The 13,852-nt window shown below is 60.5% G+C and overlaps 2 protein-coding genes across 5 annotated transcripts in view; both read right to left on the bottom strand.

Moving 5' to 3' along the window:
* Nucleotides 1-670: 670 nt before the first annotated feature.
* Nucleotides 671-5,088, bottom strand: GPT (glutamic--pyruvic transaminase). Of its 2 annotated transcripts, none has more exons than XM_053558973.1 (11): nucleotides 3,061-5,088; nucleotides 2,853-2,942; nucleotides 2,670-2,778; nucleotides 2,406-2,554; nucleotides 2,060-2,303; nucleotides 1,859-1,938; nucleotides 1,648-1,784; nucleotides 1,396-1,570; nucleotides 1,151-1,306; nucleotides 965-1,077; nucleotides 671-891 (listed from the first exon to the last, which is right to left on the bottom strand). In XM_053558973.1, the coding sequence occupies exons 1-11, from the start codon at nucleotides 3,220-3,222 to the stop codon at nucleotides 801-803; spliced, it is 1,506 nt and encodes a 501-aa protein (XP_053414948.1). In that variant the 5' UTR covers nucleotides 3,223-5,088; the 3' UTR covers nucleotides 671-800. The 2 variants fall into 2 exon arrangements, with proteins under 2 accessions (XP_053414948.1, XP_053414949.1); XM_053558974.1 differs by having other exon boundaries at nucleotides 2,421-2,554.
* A 145-nt stretch (nucleotides 5,089-5,233) lies between these two features.
* Nucleotides 5,234-13,852, bottom strand: part of PPP1R16A (protein phosphatase 1 regulatory subunit 16A) — a 29,451-nt gene continuing 20,832 nt past the window's right edge. For all 3 annotated transcript variants that reach the window (XM_053558970.1, XM_053558969.1, XM_053558971.1), the window contains exons 2-11: nucleotides 9,615-10,559; nucleotides 8,128-8,198; nucleotides 7,909-8,054; nucleotides 7,132-7,235; nucleotides 6,940-7,064; nucleotides 6,738-6,863; nucleotides 6,580-6,655; nucleotides 6,366-6,495; nucleotides 6,047-6,212; nucleotides 5,234-5,809 (exon numbers count right to left, since the gene is read on the bottom strand). In XM_053558970.1, the coding sequence (XP_053414945.1) occupies nucleotides 5,435-5,809; nucleotides 6,047-6,212; nucleotides 6,366-6,495; nucleotides 6,580-6,655; nucleotides 6,738-6,863; nucleotides 6,940-7,064; nucleotides 7,132-7,235; nucleotides 7,909-8,054; nucleotides 8,128-8,198; nucleotides 9,615-9,873 (1,578 nt within the window). In that variant the 5' untranslated portion in view covers nucleotides 9,874-10,559 and the 3' untranslated portion in view covers nucleotides 5,234-5,434. The remainder of the gene's footprint in view (nucleotides 5,810-6,046; nucleotides 6,213-6,365; nucleotides 6,496-6,579; nucleotides 6,656-6,737; nucleotides 6,864-6,939; nucleotides 7,065-7,131; nucleotides 7,236-7,908; nucleotides 8,055-8,127; nucleotides 8,199-9,614; nucleotides 10,560-13,852) is intronic.

The following is a 13,852-nucleotide window of genomic DNA, read 5'->3' as shown; positions in this document are numbered from 1 at the left end:
ACTTTGTCACCCTGGGTAGAGTGCCATGGTGTCATCATAGCTCACAGCAACCTCAAACTCCTGGGTTCAAGTGATCCTCTTGCGTTAGCCTCCTGAGCACTTGGGACTACAGGAAGCTGCCATGACACCTGGGCTAATTTTTTATTAGAGACAGGGTCACACTTTTGCTCAGGCTGGTCAGGAAAGGTTACTTTTTCTCATATGACCACCTGGGAACCCCTGCTGTAGTGCTCTGTCACTCTTGTCTGGAGTACACTGGCACAATGACAGCTTACCACACCCTGCAACTCCTGGGCTCAAGCCATGCTCCTGTTTTAGCGTCCCAAATAGTCCTGTATTCTTTGTCGAACCCCAGTCACTCCTAACAGCTCTGGGGGCTCCCTGCAAGGAGATGCAGGGCCCTGTTGTTCCCTCACATTCGGCACTCTACAAAGTCTAATTTCTACATGAGTGCCTTCATCTCTGCTGGAAGGTCAGAGATGCAGCCCACAGCAGGTGCGGCATCTGTAGGAGGAATGAATAAACCAGGCTGAAAGGGCATCTCCTCTCCCTCCTTGCCCACTAGTGGACCACTAGTGGACTGGTGTCTACTCAGGGCTGGGTCCCCAGACCTGCATGAAGGCTGTCAAGGTGGCCAAAGGTGGGGAGCGTTCATATAGCTGCCTCCAAGGAGTGAGAATGTCATAGCTTTATTAGCACCCTAAGAGACACAGGGGCCAGCCCCCAGGCAGCAGAAGCAAGTCCAGTGGGCTCCAGAGCCCACAGGGCTCTGAGACATTAGCCTCCATTGGCTAGGGTGCTCAGGAATACTCTTGAGTGAACTTGGTGTGGAACCAGCTCAGCTTCTCCAGCAGCTGCCGCAGCTTCTCCATGGGAGGCAGAATGGTCATCCTGAAAGGAGTGGACCAACTTGTTAGCAAAGGCGGAAGGCCCTTAGGGAGGGGCTGTGTGTGCTAGGTCTCACCTGAAGTGGTAGGTGCCTTCCCGCTGCCCAAAGCCACTCCCAGGCACCACGCAGATACCAGTCTCCTCCAGAAGCCGAAGGCAGAAGAACATGTCAGGTGCTAGGCCCAGCTCCTGGGGGGGTGGCAGGGAGGTCAGGGCGGGATGCCCTCCCCCACCGCCACCGCCCCCATCTTCCCAGCCAGACCTGAGCACGCTGCACAGCGCGCGGGGGCAGCTGCACGCGTGGGAAGGAGTACATGGCGCCTTGCACTGGGTTGCAGTGGATGCCGGGAGCCTCGTTAAAGACCTGCTCAGTGAGCTTGGCCTTGGCCGCTAGCTCTGTCAGCACCGCCTGTCTCTCCTGGCCACAGAGAGAGGGCTGATCAGGGCTGGCTGGGGGCGGCGGGCCCCATTCCCCCACCCCCACCGACAAGGCTCCCCCTCGCTTACGGCTTGGAATTGCGCAAAAGAGGGATCGGATGGCACGGGTGGGCTGACCACTAAGTCAAGCAGGGCCTGGCCCGGCGCTGGCGGGCACAGCCGCACGCTCATCAGCTTCAACATCTGCTGCCGCACCGCGGCGTCCATGTTCACCACCTCCACGTAGCCGCCGCGGAACCCGCACCTGCGAGGCGAGGGCTGTTGTCTAGGCCGGTTTGGGAAGAGAGGGCCAGCGTTGCCCCACCAGCGGCCCACACGCACTCGCCCATGTAGCCCTTGGAGATGGAGTGGAAGGAGGCAAGCTCCTGGTGCCCGGCGTAGGGTGGCCCCATCTCCATAAGCACCTTCTTGAATGAGTGGAACTGCGAACCCTCAGCGTACACGTTGTCCTGGTACACCTGGAGGCAGTAGGGCATCAGGGGGAACCAGCCGCTGCCCTGCTCCCCACTCCCCTGCGCGCCCCTGCCCACACCTCATCAGCCAGCAGGAAGAGCCGCTCTTCGAAGGCAAAGCGGATCACGGCCTCAATGCACTCGCGGGTCTGCACCTGCCCTGGGGTGCGGGGAATGGTCCGGGTCAGCTGAGGCCTGCCATGCTGGGCGCCGGGAGGCAGGCCAACCCGGGCAGACTGGGCCAGGGTGCCCTGTGGCCGGGTGGAGGGTGAGTGACGCACCAGTGGGGTTGCCGGGGTTGATGACGCAGAGCGCGCGGGGATGACAGTGGTCACGGGCCTGATGTAGTGCGCGCTGCAGCTCGGCCACGTCGAGCGCCCAGGCGCGCTCCTCGTCCAGGTAGTAGTCCACTTGCACCGCGTCCAGCTCCGCCAGTGTGGCCGAGTACAGCGGGTACTGAGGTATGGGAATGAGCACTCCCGTGCGCATGCGGCCCTCGCCGGCCACCAGCAGCTTCAGCACCGTCTGCAGGTGGGATGGAGAGGGTGGGTCGGCAGGGCCTGGGGCCGCACGGTCCCAGCCTCCTGCCGTTCCCAGCTCCAGGTGAGCGCCTCTAGCCAGGCATACCCAGGCCCGGCCTACCACGATGGCGTCACTGGCCCCTGTAGACAAGAAGATGTTGTTGGGTTCCGCGAGGATGCCTCCGTCGCGCCTCTCGATGTACCGCGCCACGTCCTCCCGTATCAGCTGGATGCCGGAGCTGGTGCTGTAGGCTCCTGGAGGGGGAGGGGAGGCGCGCATGAAGGGGACCAAGTCCCGAGGCAGCCCTCTGCTGGATGTTACCCCCTTTGCTTCTCCCTGGGGCTAAGCTGGGTCTGAACTGGGGCTTACCTAGGCTGTGGCCCCCGCAGGCCTGCAAGATACGCTCTGCCCTTTTCTTGGCATCCTCAGGGAAGTTGGGGCTGCTCAGGAGATCAGGGTTTACGCAGAGGGCCAGGACCTGGGGGGACCAAGTACTGAAGCCTGGGCACAGGCTGGGGTGAGGGGCCACCACTGGCTGTGTAGGAGCCTCACCTGGCGCAGGAAGGTGATGGGTTTCTGCCCCATGGCCTGTGCGTCCCCAATATTAGCACGGATGACCTCTGTGAAGGGCTTCTTGACACCCTGGGAGGGAAGGGGAGCAGCAATCTCTCAACCCTTGTTCCCATGTGTCACTGGGGCTGGGGCCCTGCTCACCTGCCAGGGTGCAACCAGGAATTGGCAGTGGGGCCCTAGGCCATACCTGGCGCAGCTCCTGCTCCAGCTCCAAGGCACGAAGTACTATCGGGCCGCGTACGGCATACTCCACCCTCCGCACACACGGGTTCATGGTGTCCAGCGTCAACACCTTCTCCGTCAGCCCGTTCCTTGCAGCCTGATTCTGGTTACCTGCCCTCAAGGCCATGGCTCTGCTCAGACCAGGCAGGAAGGCAGTTCAGATGGCAGGACCCCAAAGCAGGGAAGGAGGCAGGTGGGTCCAAGCTCCGTGGGCCAAGGCCGGGAGCGAGGAGCCTAGCTTGGGGAGATGCAAAGTGAGAGGGCACCCTCTTTGCTGCAGCTTGCTGGTCCCACTGAAAGGGACAGACAGGGCTGAAGGAGCTGGGACAGCTGGGCTCCGCCCCACCCGTCTGGGCACAGCTCTGCCCCAGGGAGCCAGAGGGAGTGGGTGAGGCAGCAGGCGGGGCTTGGGGCGAGGCCCAGTGTCCGCCCAGTGTCCCCATGAAAGGAGAGCAAAACCCAGATGGGGGGTAGGTGCAGAAGTAAGGTCCAAACACTGAGGGACTGAGCGTGGGGGAGGGTAAGCGCCTGGGCCCTGCTGCTCTGGGGGGTTGGCAGAGCTAGAAAGGGCTGACCCCAAGGTGAGCATGGATCCTGGGACCATTGGAGATTTACCCCAGTAGGGATCGGCTGAGGGCTACCCCTCTTGGCACCCCCATCTTTGCGTGGGCCAGTGCCCCTGTCTCCTAGGTAACTGAGCCAGGCCTCAGGAATCCTGGGGGGTGCTGGGGGAGGGGAGTGACAAGCTCAGCCTCTGGCTTCCATCGGGCTGGCAGCCACAGCCTGGAGGCTGCAATAGCACTGTGGTTGGACCTTGGTCTCTGAACAACACCGCAGGGTGGTGGAGATGTTGAGGGGAGGGGGCTGGAGTCAGGCAGACCAACCTTGGGCCCAGGACACCTCACACCTCAGCTGTCCAGATTGAGGTCATGCCTTTCTTCAGGCACCAGCAGGGGTTGCCCCTGGAACCACACCCCAGGGTAGGGGTGACCTATGGTCTCCTTCACTTGTGCTCCAGATTGGTGGAGAGAACGAGAAGGGAACTGTGATAGGCCCTTAGAGCCCCTCCTCCTCAGAGAGCTGACCAGCTATGCCCAGGCATTGGTCTACCCCAGCAGCTGGCACCTAACAGTGTGTGAGTCAGGGCCTTCTGAGCTGTGCTATGGGCAGCTGATAGAAAACAAGGGGCGGGGGGGGGGGGTCTTGGCTCCTCTGACCCTGCTGGCTGGGAGAAAAGCCACCAGGGAGCCCCGGCTGGCCACACCCTCACCTCACACAGCTTAACTCCGCTGCCAGGACAGCCTGCCTCTTTGACCCCCTGTGTCATGCCCAGGCACAGGTTAATACGGGCTTGGCCCCAGGCAGGGCCCAAGTGGCAGCCCTGGGACAAGTGGACCCTAGACAGCTGCCTTGCCTCACACACTAAATTTAACCAGCAGCCAGCCTCTGGTCCTCTCCCAGCCCTGCTAAGGACACCCCTGCAACTCCAAGGGATACTGTGCTGCTCCAGAGGGCGCCATGCCAGTAGGGAGGGCAGCCTGCACTTGTGTACCCAGCACTAGCAGCCATGCAGAGCTGCCCACCATGAACATGAGCTGGCGCTGCCCTCAACGCTCCTGCTCGAGGCCCCTTAGGGGCCCCTTTACCCTGACATTGTGTCTGGCAAGCTTAGAGATGAGAGGCCAGCTGCTGTCCTCTATCCAGCCAGGCAGAAGCTGGCAGCCAGGCCCCAGGACCAGGGCCAAATGCCAGTAACTGGGGCCTCACCCACTCCTGGGGGAATCTGTGGTGCCAGCCTGTACCTGTTCTGCCCCACAACTAATTTCCAGGCCATTGTCTCTTCCCTGCAGACACTTCTGCCCTGGCTCCCAAGGACCTGCCTTCCAAAGCTCCCTGCTCTTCTCTGGAAGGCAAAGTCACAGAGGAGCCTCCAGGAAGCTGCAAGAGGGTGTGGACGAGGGCCAGCTTCTTGCCCAGTGGCCATGGGCAAGCCCCCTTCCACACAGGGGCTGTGGCTGCCACAAGCCTTAGCATGCACCTACAGGCCTCAGTGTACATGGGGATGGGAGGCTCCCAGTCAAGCAGCACAACCTACTCGCCCCAGGGGGACGGTGGCCCAACTGAGACACACACAAGGCTCAGTGGCCAAACAGCTCTTTACCAGGACTCAGGGGATAAAACAGTCTTTGCAGCCAGGTGCCCCCTGGCGTGTCTTCTGCGACACAGGTCCATCCCTGGGAGGGGCCAATGTCCTAGCCGGTAGACATCAGGAAGGGTCCATGTTGCCCACCTGCAGCACCAAGGAACACCGGGGGTGGGGGCCATGCCACCCAAGCTGCTCACATGAGCAGGCAACATGGCCTCTTCTCCATGGGGGCCTCCTCCGATGGGGCTGTGAGCTTGAGCAGGGGAGGGTCCATGCCTATCCCTAAGTCACGGTTAGGCTGAGAGCTCTCCCTAGCAGCAGGCAGGACAGGTTCGGGGGCCTCAGGCCCCTCAGGACCAGCTCTCTGCAGTTTGGCAGCAGCTCGCTGGCGTTTGAGCTCTGCCAAGGTGTGGTGGGCCTTGTCTCGGACAAGGACATGGGGGGCAGTACTCTCCGGGAGGCTCAGCTGATAGGAAACACACCGGTCCAGTCGCTTGGAGTACAGGTGCCGCCCAGGGGGGGCCCCTACTCTACCGTTGTGTGGCCTGAACACCTCAGGGCTGTCCTCCTGTGGGCAGAGCAAAGGCCCCAGGGTGTCAGGAGGCTCTTCCTTTGGCCTCTCCCAGCCTGGAGTTCCAGGCTGTATGGTCATGGAAGGACAGACAAAAATGGGTGAAAAGCAGCTGCTGACCCCTGTGGGGCACACACACCCCACCGTCTCCAGGGGGGGCAGTGCAGAGGGAGAACCAAGGCACCCAAGTCAGTCAGGAGCCTGGGCCCAGCAGGGGCAAGGTGTGGCACACACCTCAGGAGGAGGTAGCTGAAGCTCGGCATCTGTCTTGTGGTCCTCATCATCCTCAGGTGGCTCTGGGCTGGGGGGTGGCGGCTGCTGCCACACAATGGCCTCCTGGGCATGCTCTTTGCGGTACAGGTTGGTGCGCTGGGTCAGGCTCACCCGCCTTACCACCTTCCTGGGAGTAGGGGTAGAGTGAGGGGAAGACACCACCCACCCTCTGGACTCTGTCCCATGAGCTCAGAATTCCAGCTGGCATCTCAGCAGGGCGGCTCACATCAGCAAGGGCTTTGCCCAGATGGGCAGGGCTGGGCCAATGCTGGAGGCTCACCCATGGCTGCCTGCACTGGAGGTGCGGCGGCGCAGCAGGGAGTGCTGGCGGCCCTGGGCACGCAGGAGTGCGTCATGTTTGTGCTTCAGCTCCAGCAGCTTGGCCCGCACCTCTTCATCCCCACAGACATCTGGGGAGAAGTGGGCACAGCATCACGGGCGCCCTCCCTGCCTTGCCCCTCCACGGGTTGGAAGTGGACACCCCGGAAGCTCACCAAGAGGTGTCTCGTCCATCAAGGACTTTCCATTCAGGTCAGCCCCATGTGCCACGAGCAGCTCCACGAGGTGCACCTGTGGGCCGCGAGCTGGAGCTGCTAGAGGCTCAGAAGCCACAGAGCCCACCCCACACACCTGCTCCTAGCCCCACACCCACCTGACCCCAGTAGGCTGCTGCATGCAGCGGCTCCCAGCCATCCTGGTCCTTGGCGCTCAGGCTGGCTTGGTGTTCCAACAGCAGGGCAGCCACCTTGCCGAACCCGTTGGCAGCAGCAATGTGCAGCTGCAGGCAAGCCACCTAGCCTGAATCCCAGCCCCATACCCCTCCAGCAGCAGCCCCCCAGGTCCCCATTTCTCACCAGCGTGGCCCCGTGATCCAAGGAGGCATTGAGGTCAGCCCCTGCCCCCAGCAGGCTCTGGACGTCCTCCAGCAGGCACAGCTCCCGCACGGCCCGGGCCCCCTCAATGCTGTCCTGGGTGACACCTGTGAGGCACAGGCTTAGCATGAGCACACTGGAGGGCGGCTCCCCCATAGGCACAGCCACACTCACCGCGGTTGGCCATGGCAGTCTCTAAGCAGTCCAGCGTCTGCTCATCGTCACACAGGTCATAGGGCATATTCCCATCAGTGTTGACCGCCAGGAGATTAGCACCACTGCAGGGAGGATGGATGGGGTGCTGGCCACAGCACCAGGCTCTTCAGAGAGGTCCCAGTACACGGTTGCTCCTCAGGAAGGACAGGGTGGAGGAGTGGCTTGGGCCCCACCCACTATAAGAAGGGCCTCTGGGCCCCTCAGGCTGGATCCTAAGCTTAAGCCAGACAAGCCATTCTGCAGTCTCTGCTCTCTGAGGTGCCAGGTTCGCAGCAACTATCTGCCCCCATAAACATACACAGTAGGCCTGCCTGCTGGGGGACAGCTGGACTCTGGTGACCCCAGGGAAAGAAGGTGGTGGGGAGGAGCAGGCAGAGGCTCTGCTCTGTGGGCCCAGGGTAAGAAGGGATCTGAAGCCCAGGACACAGAAGTGGCTGCCCCTGTGGGGCAGAGGAGCAGGGCCTGTCAGTACCAGGCCTGCCATCTGCATGCCCCACCCTTCTCCCTGGAATTTGTGTATGGCAGGGACCGCACCCACTCACAGTGCTGTCCTTGCCTATTCTGCTCCAAGGATGGCCTGAGCCTGGCCCTCCTCTTGAGCTAGGACTCAGGCACAGGTCAGCAAAGGTTAAGGCAGAACCCAGGAGACCCAGAACCTGAGACAGTTCAGGAGGAGCCATCTGAGCTGCCCTCTGAGGAAATCCCTTCCTGACAGAGGCACCCAGTGGGCCCTACCGGGCAATGAGCATCTCCACCAGATGCAGGTGGCCACAGGTGGCTGCAGCGTGCAGAGGTGTCCAGCACTCACTGTCACAGGCGTTGATGTTGGCCCCAGCACCCAGGAGCTGCTGTGCCATCTCTTGGAAGCCATCAATGCAGCACTGAAAACGCAAAGCCTGAGCACCTGGAGGCCAGGGACAGACCCTACCCCACCCACTCCCAGCACCAGCTGACCTGGTGCAGCGCTGTCAGGCCGTCCTCATTGGCCAGGTCAGGGCTGACCCCGCTCCTGAGGAACTGGCAGACTAGAAGAGGGGGAGGAAGAGTTGGGGAAGGGTCCTGCGTGGCCCATAATGTTCCTGTCAGGTCCCTGGCCAACTGTGCTGTGGCCCAGGAACTGGGGAGGGATGGCACAGATGGCAGGAGGCAGGCCAGAGCCAAGGGAGGGCTTGGGAGCAGCAGAGTCCATCCACCCCAAACAGCCCACACCCCATAAGCCCTCTGGCTCCAACACCCACATGCCCTGCATCACAGACCCCCAACAGGCCTCCCATGTGAAAGCAGCCCTCCCAGAGAGGGGTCACTGCAGCCCACATGGCAGGCACCAGCTGGAGCCTTTGTGAGAACCCAGGGGCCCTGCCCACCCCTAGCTCTGTATTCACTGTCTCTGGAGTCCTCTAGCACCTGGGGTCCTCACCCCCACCCTGCAGAGCTTAGGCCCCAGCTTTCGCCAAGGTCACCAGGGCCCTCCTAGCCTGGCCTTCAGCAGGAGGCCTGGAGCACCCTCTCCCTGGTCACCTGCCTCTAAGCCCCGAGAGGACTCCCAACCACACAGGGAGATGCAGGCCAGGCATCACCCACTCCTCCTACCTCTTCTCTGGAGGGAGGCAGAAAGGGCCCTCAATAGCCACCAAGATGGCTCTTCCCCCTAGATGCCAGGACACCAGAAATGGCACCCACATAGTAGAGCCCCAGCCCTGGGGCACAGGAGTAGCAGGAGCCCACTGAGAGCTCAGGAGGTTCCGACCTGCCTTCCAGTGGGTACCATCCTACTCTTAGGCAGCGAGACCAGGGCTCTCCTGTGCATCCCAGCACCCTGGCAAAAGGCAGTGCAGGGCTCAGCGCCTGTGGCTTAAGCAGCTAAGGCGCCAGCCACATACACCTGAGCTGGTGGGTTTGAATCCAGCCCAGGCCCACCCAACAATGACGGCTGCAACCAAAAAATAGCCAGACGTTGTGGCAGGCGCCTGTAATCCCAGCTACTTGGGAGGCTGAGACTGGAGAATCACTTGAGCCCAGGAGTTGGAGGTTGCTGTGAGCTGTGATGCCACAGCACTCCACCCAGGGCGACAGCTTGAGGCTCTGTCTCAGGAGAAAAAAAAGGCAGTGCAGGCTACCAGCCACTCCTCACCCAGCAGGGCCAGGCCCTGGGCACTTCTGCAGGCTCCTGTGGGCCTGCCACGGCCATAGAGCTCACCACATGTCTGGGCATCTGTGTGCAGCCCCATCTGAAAGACAGCTGTCCCAGCATGGGCTGGCCTCAGGACTGCCCATCACTTGGGGCTTGCCTGATGGGAGACCAAAGGCCATGCAGGCTGTAGTGGCCTGGAGCCCAGGAGCTACAGATAGGCCCAGCCCTGAGCTCTGGTATAAGACAGTGCCTGGAGGGCCAGGGAGAGGGCTGTCCACTGTGCACAGGCCTGGGGCTCAGTCACACCCACCTTCCTCCAGGTCATTTCGGGAAGCAGCCTCCAGAAGAGTAACACTGGGTGGGAAGAGGACCTGTTTCTGGCACCCACGGCTGATGGCCTCCTTCCGTGGCCGCTCTCCATAGACCTTCTTACCCTGGGCCTCCTTCTCAGCCTGGGCCCACAGCTTTACCTGCTGGGCACGTCGCTTTTGGGCATGCTTCAGCCGCTCCTGTGCGCTCATCCTGCACACCAGAGGCATCTCTGCCAGCAGCTCCAAGTGCTCAGCCATGGTGGGGCTGCCAGCCCACAGGGCTGCTTGGAGCACCAGAGTGAGGATTTGGGTGCCAGGCTGGGCCTAAGGAATAGGGCAGCTGGCTGGACTGGCACCCTCGGGGGCATCCCCTTCTCAAGGCTTGGTACCCTCTGCCCTGGCACAGCTGGGTCATGAGGACCCACACAGTGCCCAGGCCACCTTGTGGGGCACAGGCCCCAGGCAGGGAGAGCAACGTGGGAGGGTGCCCACAGCTGGCTCCCTAGGCAGGCCTGTCCTTGAGCCGCTCAGTGAGCTGGGCCTCTGTGTAAGCAGCCTCGCCTGCCTCCTGGGTTCAGGGTACACAGCCTGCAGGACCTGGCTGGCCTCAGTCCAGGGTCTGAAGCTAATTGCCAGGTAACAAAGCTCCAGCTTCCTGGCACCGTGCTGAGGAAAAGGTAGGGCAGGTCCAATGAGCACCCCGAGAGCCCTCAGTTCACCTTCCCGGTCTCAGGAGCATGGGGGGCCTAGGAGCACCCAGGGCCCAGCCCCTGACCCTCCCAGCTGTCCACAGTCAGTGCATTGGTACTAATAAAGAGGTGCAGCCTCAGAGGCTGGGGTAAGGGTGTGGTCAGTCGTGGAGTCCCTGCCACCAGTGCTGAAAGCACAGGTGGGTCTGTCACCAGGTTCTTCAGGATAGCCTCCCTTCCGGCAGCTGTGCACACCTGAGGAATAACAAAGAAGCACATTGAGGCAGAGCCAGGTGGGACCAGGCTCCCGGGCTTCTTGGGATCCACCTCTATGGATCTTGCAGATAGCATTACAAGGCAACAGTCCTGATGGGTAGTTTATCTGTTTCCTGCACTACACTTGGAAAGGCAGAGAGGCTGTCTCAGGTCCTGCACACATGCCCTGGCCAGAAAGGGCTATGCAGCTGCAGCTGCAGCTGCCCCAAGGGCTCTGGCCTGCTTGGGCCTCCCTCAGGGCAGGGCCTCCTCCTGACCCTCCACTGTCACTGTCCAGGACGGACACCTCTTCCTTGCTGGGCCCCTGGCCCAGGCCAGCCAACACTTTGGCCACCCTGGGCTGCAAGGTTGTATGAACAGAGGCACAAATGCCCCCTGGCTTGGGTTTATCTGGACAGACAGGCAGACAGCTCCAATGGGGGCCCTGCCAAGTATTGCCCTACACTCTGACTGTGGTTGCTGGGCTGATCACAGGCCACTCCTCAGAGGATGTCTACTAGGCACATCCTGTTTTCACTCACCCAGGCCTCTTGGCCATCTAGATACTGCCCCCAACTTTTCTCTGACCAGACTTCATATAGGATCTCAGTAAGCATCCCCTTCTAGGAAGAACCTAGGTCCTTCCTGTTCAGGGGCCCCCATTTACCTGGCAACCCCATTTCACAGGTATAACTGTCCTAACCCTAGTCCCCTTCTACACACCTGGCCTCAGTGGCTTTCTGGGGATAGTGCCAGTAAGGCCAGCTGCCTACATCCTCAGCTAGCCAGGGCTCTCCCTCTGAGCAACAGCTGCCAAGTGTGGCCAACTTTGCAGACCACTGAGAACAAGGTAAGCGCAGATACCCCATCAGCCTCCTGTGTCCTCTGCTCTTCTCCTGAGACACAGTATCCCCCTGATGGGCTGGACTCTGAGTCTAGTAGGCACCCTGACAGCTTCCCATCCATGAGGATGGGGCGCCCAGACCTTCCCCCACAGGGCTAGCAAGGTGGGAGCATCACCTTACTGCCATAGCCTGCCAGGGCACTGACAGAGACATCAGCCCCCTCCCAGGGAGACCAGACCACAAGCAAAGAGCAGGGCTGCCCCTGCCCAGAGCCCCCAGTTTCTGGGCTTGAGAAGGAAAGATTAAAAAGATTCAGTAGACATCGCCTACTACCCCCATCATTTTATGCAGGAAGCACTGACATCCTTGTCCTACAGAAGGGAAAACCACCTGAGAGCAGCAACCACTTTACACATGAACGCATGTCTTCTGCTCGGCTCATTTTGAGGCAGAGGCATATCCGTGAAAATGTGTTGAACACCCTCAGCCCCAGCCCCTCTGGCTGGAGTGGGACGAACATAAGCTGGGGGGCTGCAGCCCCCCATACAGCCCCCAAAGCCCCAAGCAGCACGGGAGGCTCTGTCCTCCCCCCACACACACACAGAGCACAATGATTCCCAAACTTGGTAGAACCAGGTTTTTTTTTTAATTTATTTATTTTTATTGTTAAATCATAGCTGTGTACATTAGTAGAACCAGGTTCTTTTTTGTTTTGTTTTGTTTTTGGCCGGGGCTGGGTTTGAACCTGCCACCTCCAGCATATGGGACCGGCGCCCTACCCCTTGAGCCACAGGCGCCGCCCTAGAACCAGGTTCTTAAAGTCCTGGGAACTAGGGCGGCGCCTGTGGCTCAGTGAGTAGGGCGCCGGCCCCATATGCCGAGGGTGGTGGGTTCGGACCCAGCCCCGACCAAACTGCAACAGAAAAATAGCCGGGCGTTGTGGCACGCGCCTGTAGTCCCAGCTGCTCAGGAGGCTGACGCAAGAGAATTGCGTAAGCCCAAGAGTTAGAGATTGCTGTGAGCCGTGTGACGCCACAGCACTCTACCCGAGGGCGGTACAGTGAGACTCTGTCTCTACAAAAAAAAAAAGTCCTGGGAACTCTCTGAGCAGCTACTCCAGGCTGGAAGCTGCCTGAGGACAGTCTTCCTGTGGCCTTGGGTGGGTTGCCCTGGGTGCCCTATTCCGGGATAACCCTCCATCCGGAGGTACCATAAGTGACCAGCTTCCCTAGGCTGATCCACAAACTCCCAGCCTCCCAGGCCCCTGAAGCTGCCTCTGAAGGGGCAAGCCAGCCAAAGTCCATGGCAGGTCTTCGGGCTCCAGAAAGAAAGGCTGCCCCTGCCTACCTGAATCTTGGCAGCCCAGCTAACCTCACCAAGCCTTTGCCCCTCCTCTTAGCCATGAAAAGATCAGGAACAGCCAAAGCCTAGAAGACACATCCCTTAGCTGAGCCATGCAGGCTCAGTGGCCAGCTCAGCAGAGTTCCATATCGCATCCAGGTCAAGAGGTTCCCCTCTTAGGCAGGGCAGCTCCCCGGCTCTGCTCCAATGACCCTCCCCAACCCTCCCTGGAATGCCAGAGATAATCTGGCAGATTTATCCCAGTTCCCAGCTCCAAGCCAGGCAAGCTGCACGGGAGTGTGGCCCAGGTGAGAGGAGACCCTATAAGGACATTGGCCACTGCCCCCACCCTGCTGACCCCCAGCCTGCATATGGGGACAGATGGCCTTCAGGACAGGAGGCCCACTCCAGCCCACACCCAGCAGGTCCGATGAGAACTGACCCACATCTGCCCAAGTGCCGAGGCTCTGTCCTGAGTGCCTAGCACCACCCTCACTGCTGTACTCATGGCACTGCCAGCACATCACTTTCCACTTGGGGAGACCAAGACACCTCAATTCAGAGCCCCCATCAGCCACTCCATCATCATGCCTCCTGTGCCCACCCCCAACATCCGTGGTGCAGTGAAAGCCCAGAGGCACACAGAGTATCTGCTTTGTTCACAGTAGACAGGGTTGAGGGTAGATAGAGGCAGTGTGTTGTCCAGAGACAGTAAAGAAGAAAGGGAGGGGCGGGAGGGGAGCCCCACCTGCCTCCGGGCAGCATAGCAGCACACTGCCAGGGACAGCACCAGCCAGCCCAGCCTCCAGACCCCTGGCTGCCCTCCTAGCTCTGTGAGGCTTAAGTCCTCTTGGGTACTTAGGGTTGTTGGAGATGGTTCCTGTCACTTGCAACCAAGATAGTTTAATATTTATTTTATTTATTTATTTATTTATTTATTTATTTTTGAGACAGAGTCTCAAGCTGTCATCCTGGGTAGAGTGCCGCAGCATCACAGCTCACAACAACCTCAAACTCTTGGGCTTAAGCAATTCTCTTCCCTCAGCCTCCCAAGTAGCTGGGACTACAGGCGCCCACCACAACGCCTGGCTATTTCTTTTTTGTTGC

The sequence above is a fragment of the Nycticebus coucang genome, chromosome 13, assembly GCF_027406575.1.
Source record: "Nycticebus coucang isolate mNycCou1 chromosome 13, mNycCou1.pri, whole genome shotgun sequence".
Classification (NCBI taxonomy): domain Eukaryota; kingdom Metazoa; phylum Chordata; class Mammalia; order Primates; family Lorisidae; genus Nycticebus; species Nycticebus coucang.
The sequence above is the reverse complement of the archived record's forward strand: the minus strand, read 5'-3'. Positions and strand labels throughout refer to the sequence as shown.

What these genes read in the sequence shown, in the direction of transcription:
- GPT (XM_053558973.1), bottom strand. Translation starts at nt 3,222, where the DNA reads ATGGCCTTGAGGGCAGGTAACCAGAATCAGGCTGCAAGGAACGGGCTG. An exon ending in CCATCACCTTCCTGCGCCAG is followed by an intron (nt 2,779 to 2,852) that starts GTGAGGCTCCTA and finishes TGGTCCCCCCAG; the next exon opens with GTCCTGGCCCTCTGCGTAAA. An exon ending in CAACCCCGGCAACCCCACTG is followed by an intron (nt 1,939 to 2,059) that starts GTGCGTCACTCA and finishes CCCGCACCCCAG; the next exon opens with GGCAGGTGCAGACCCGCGAG.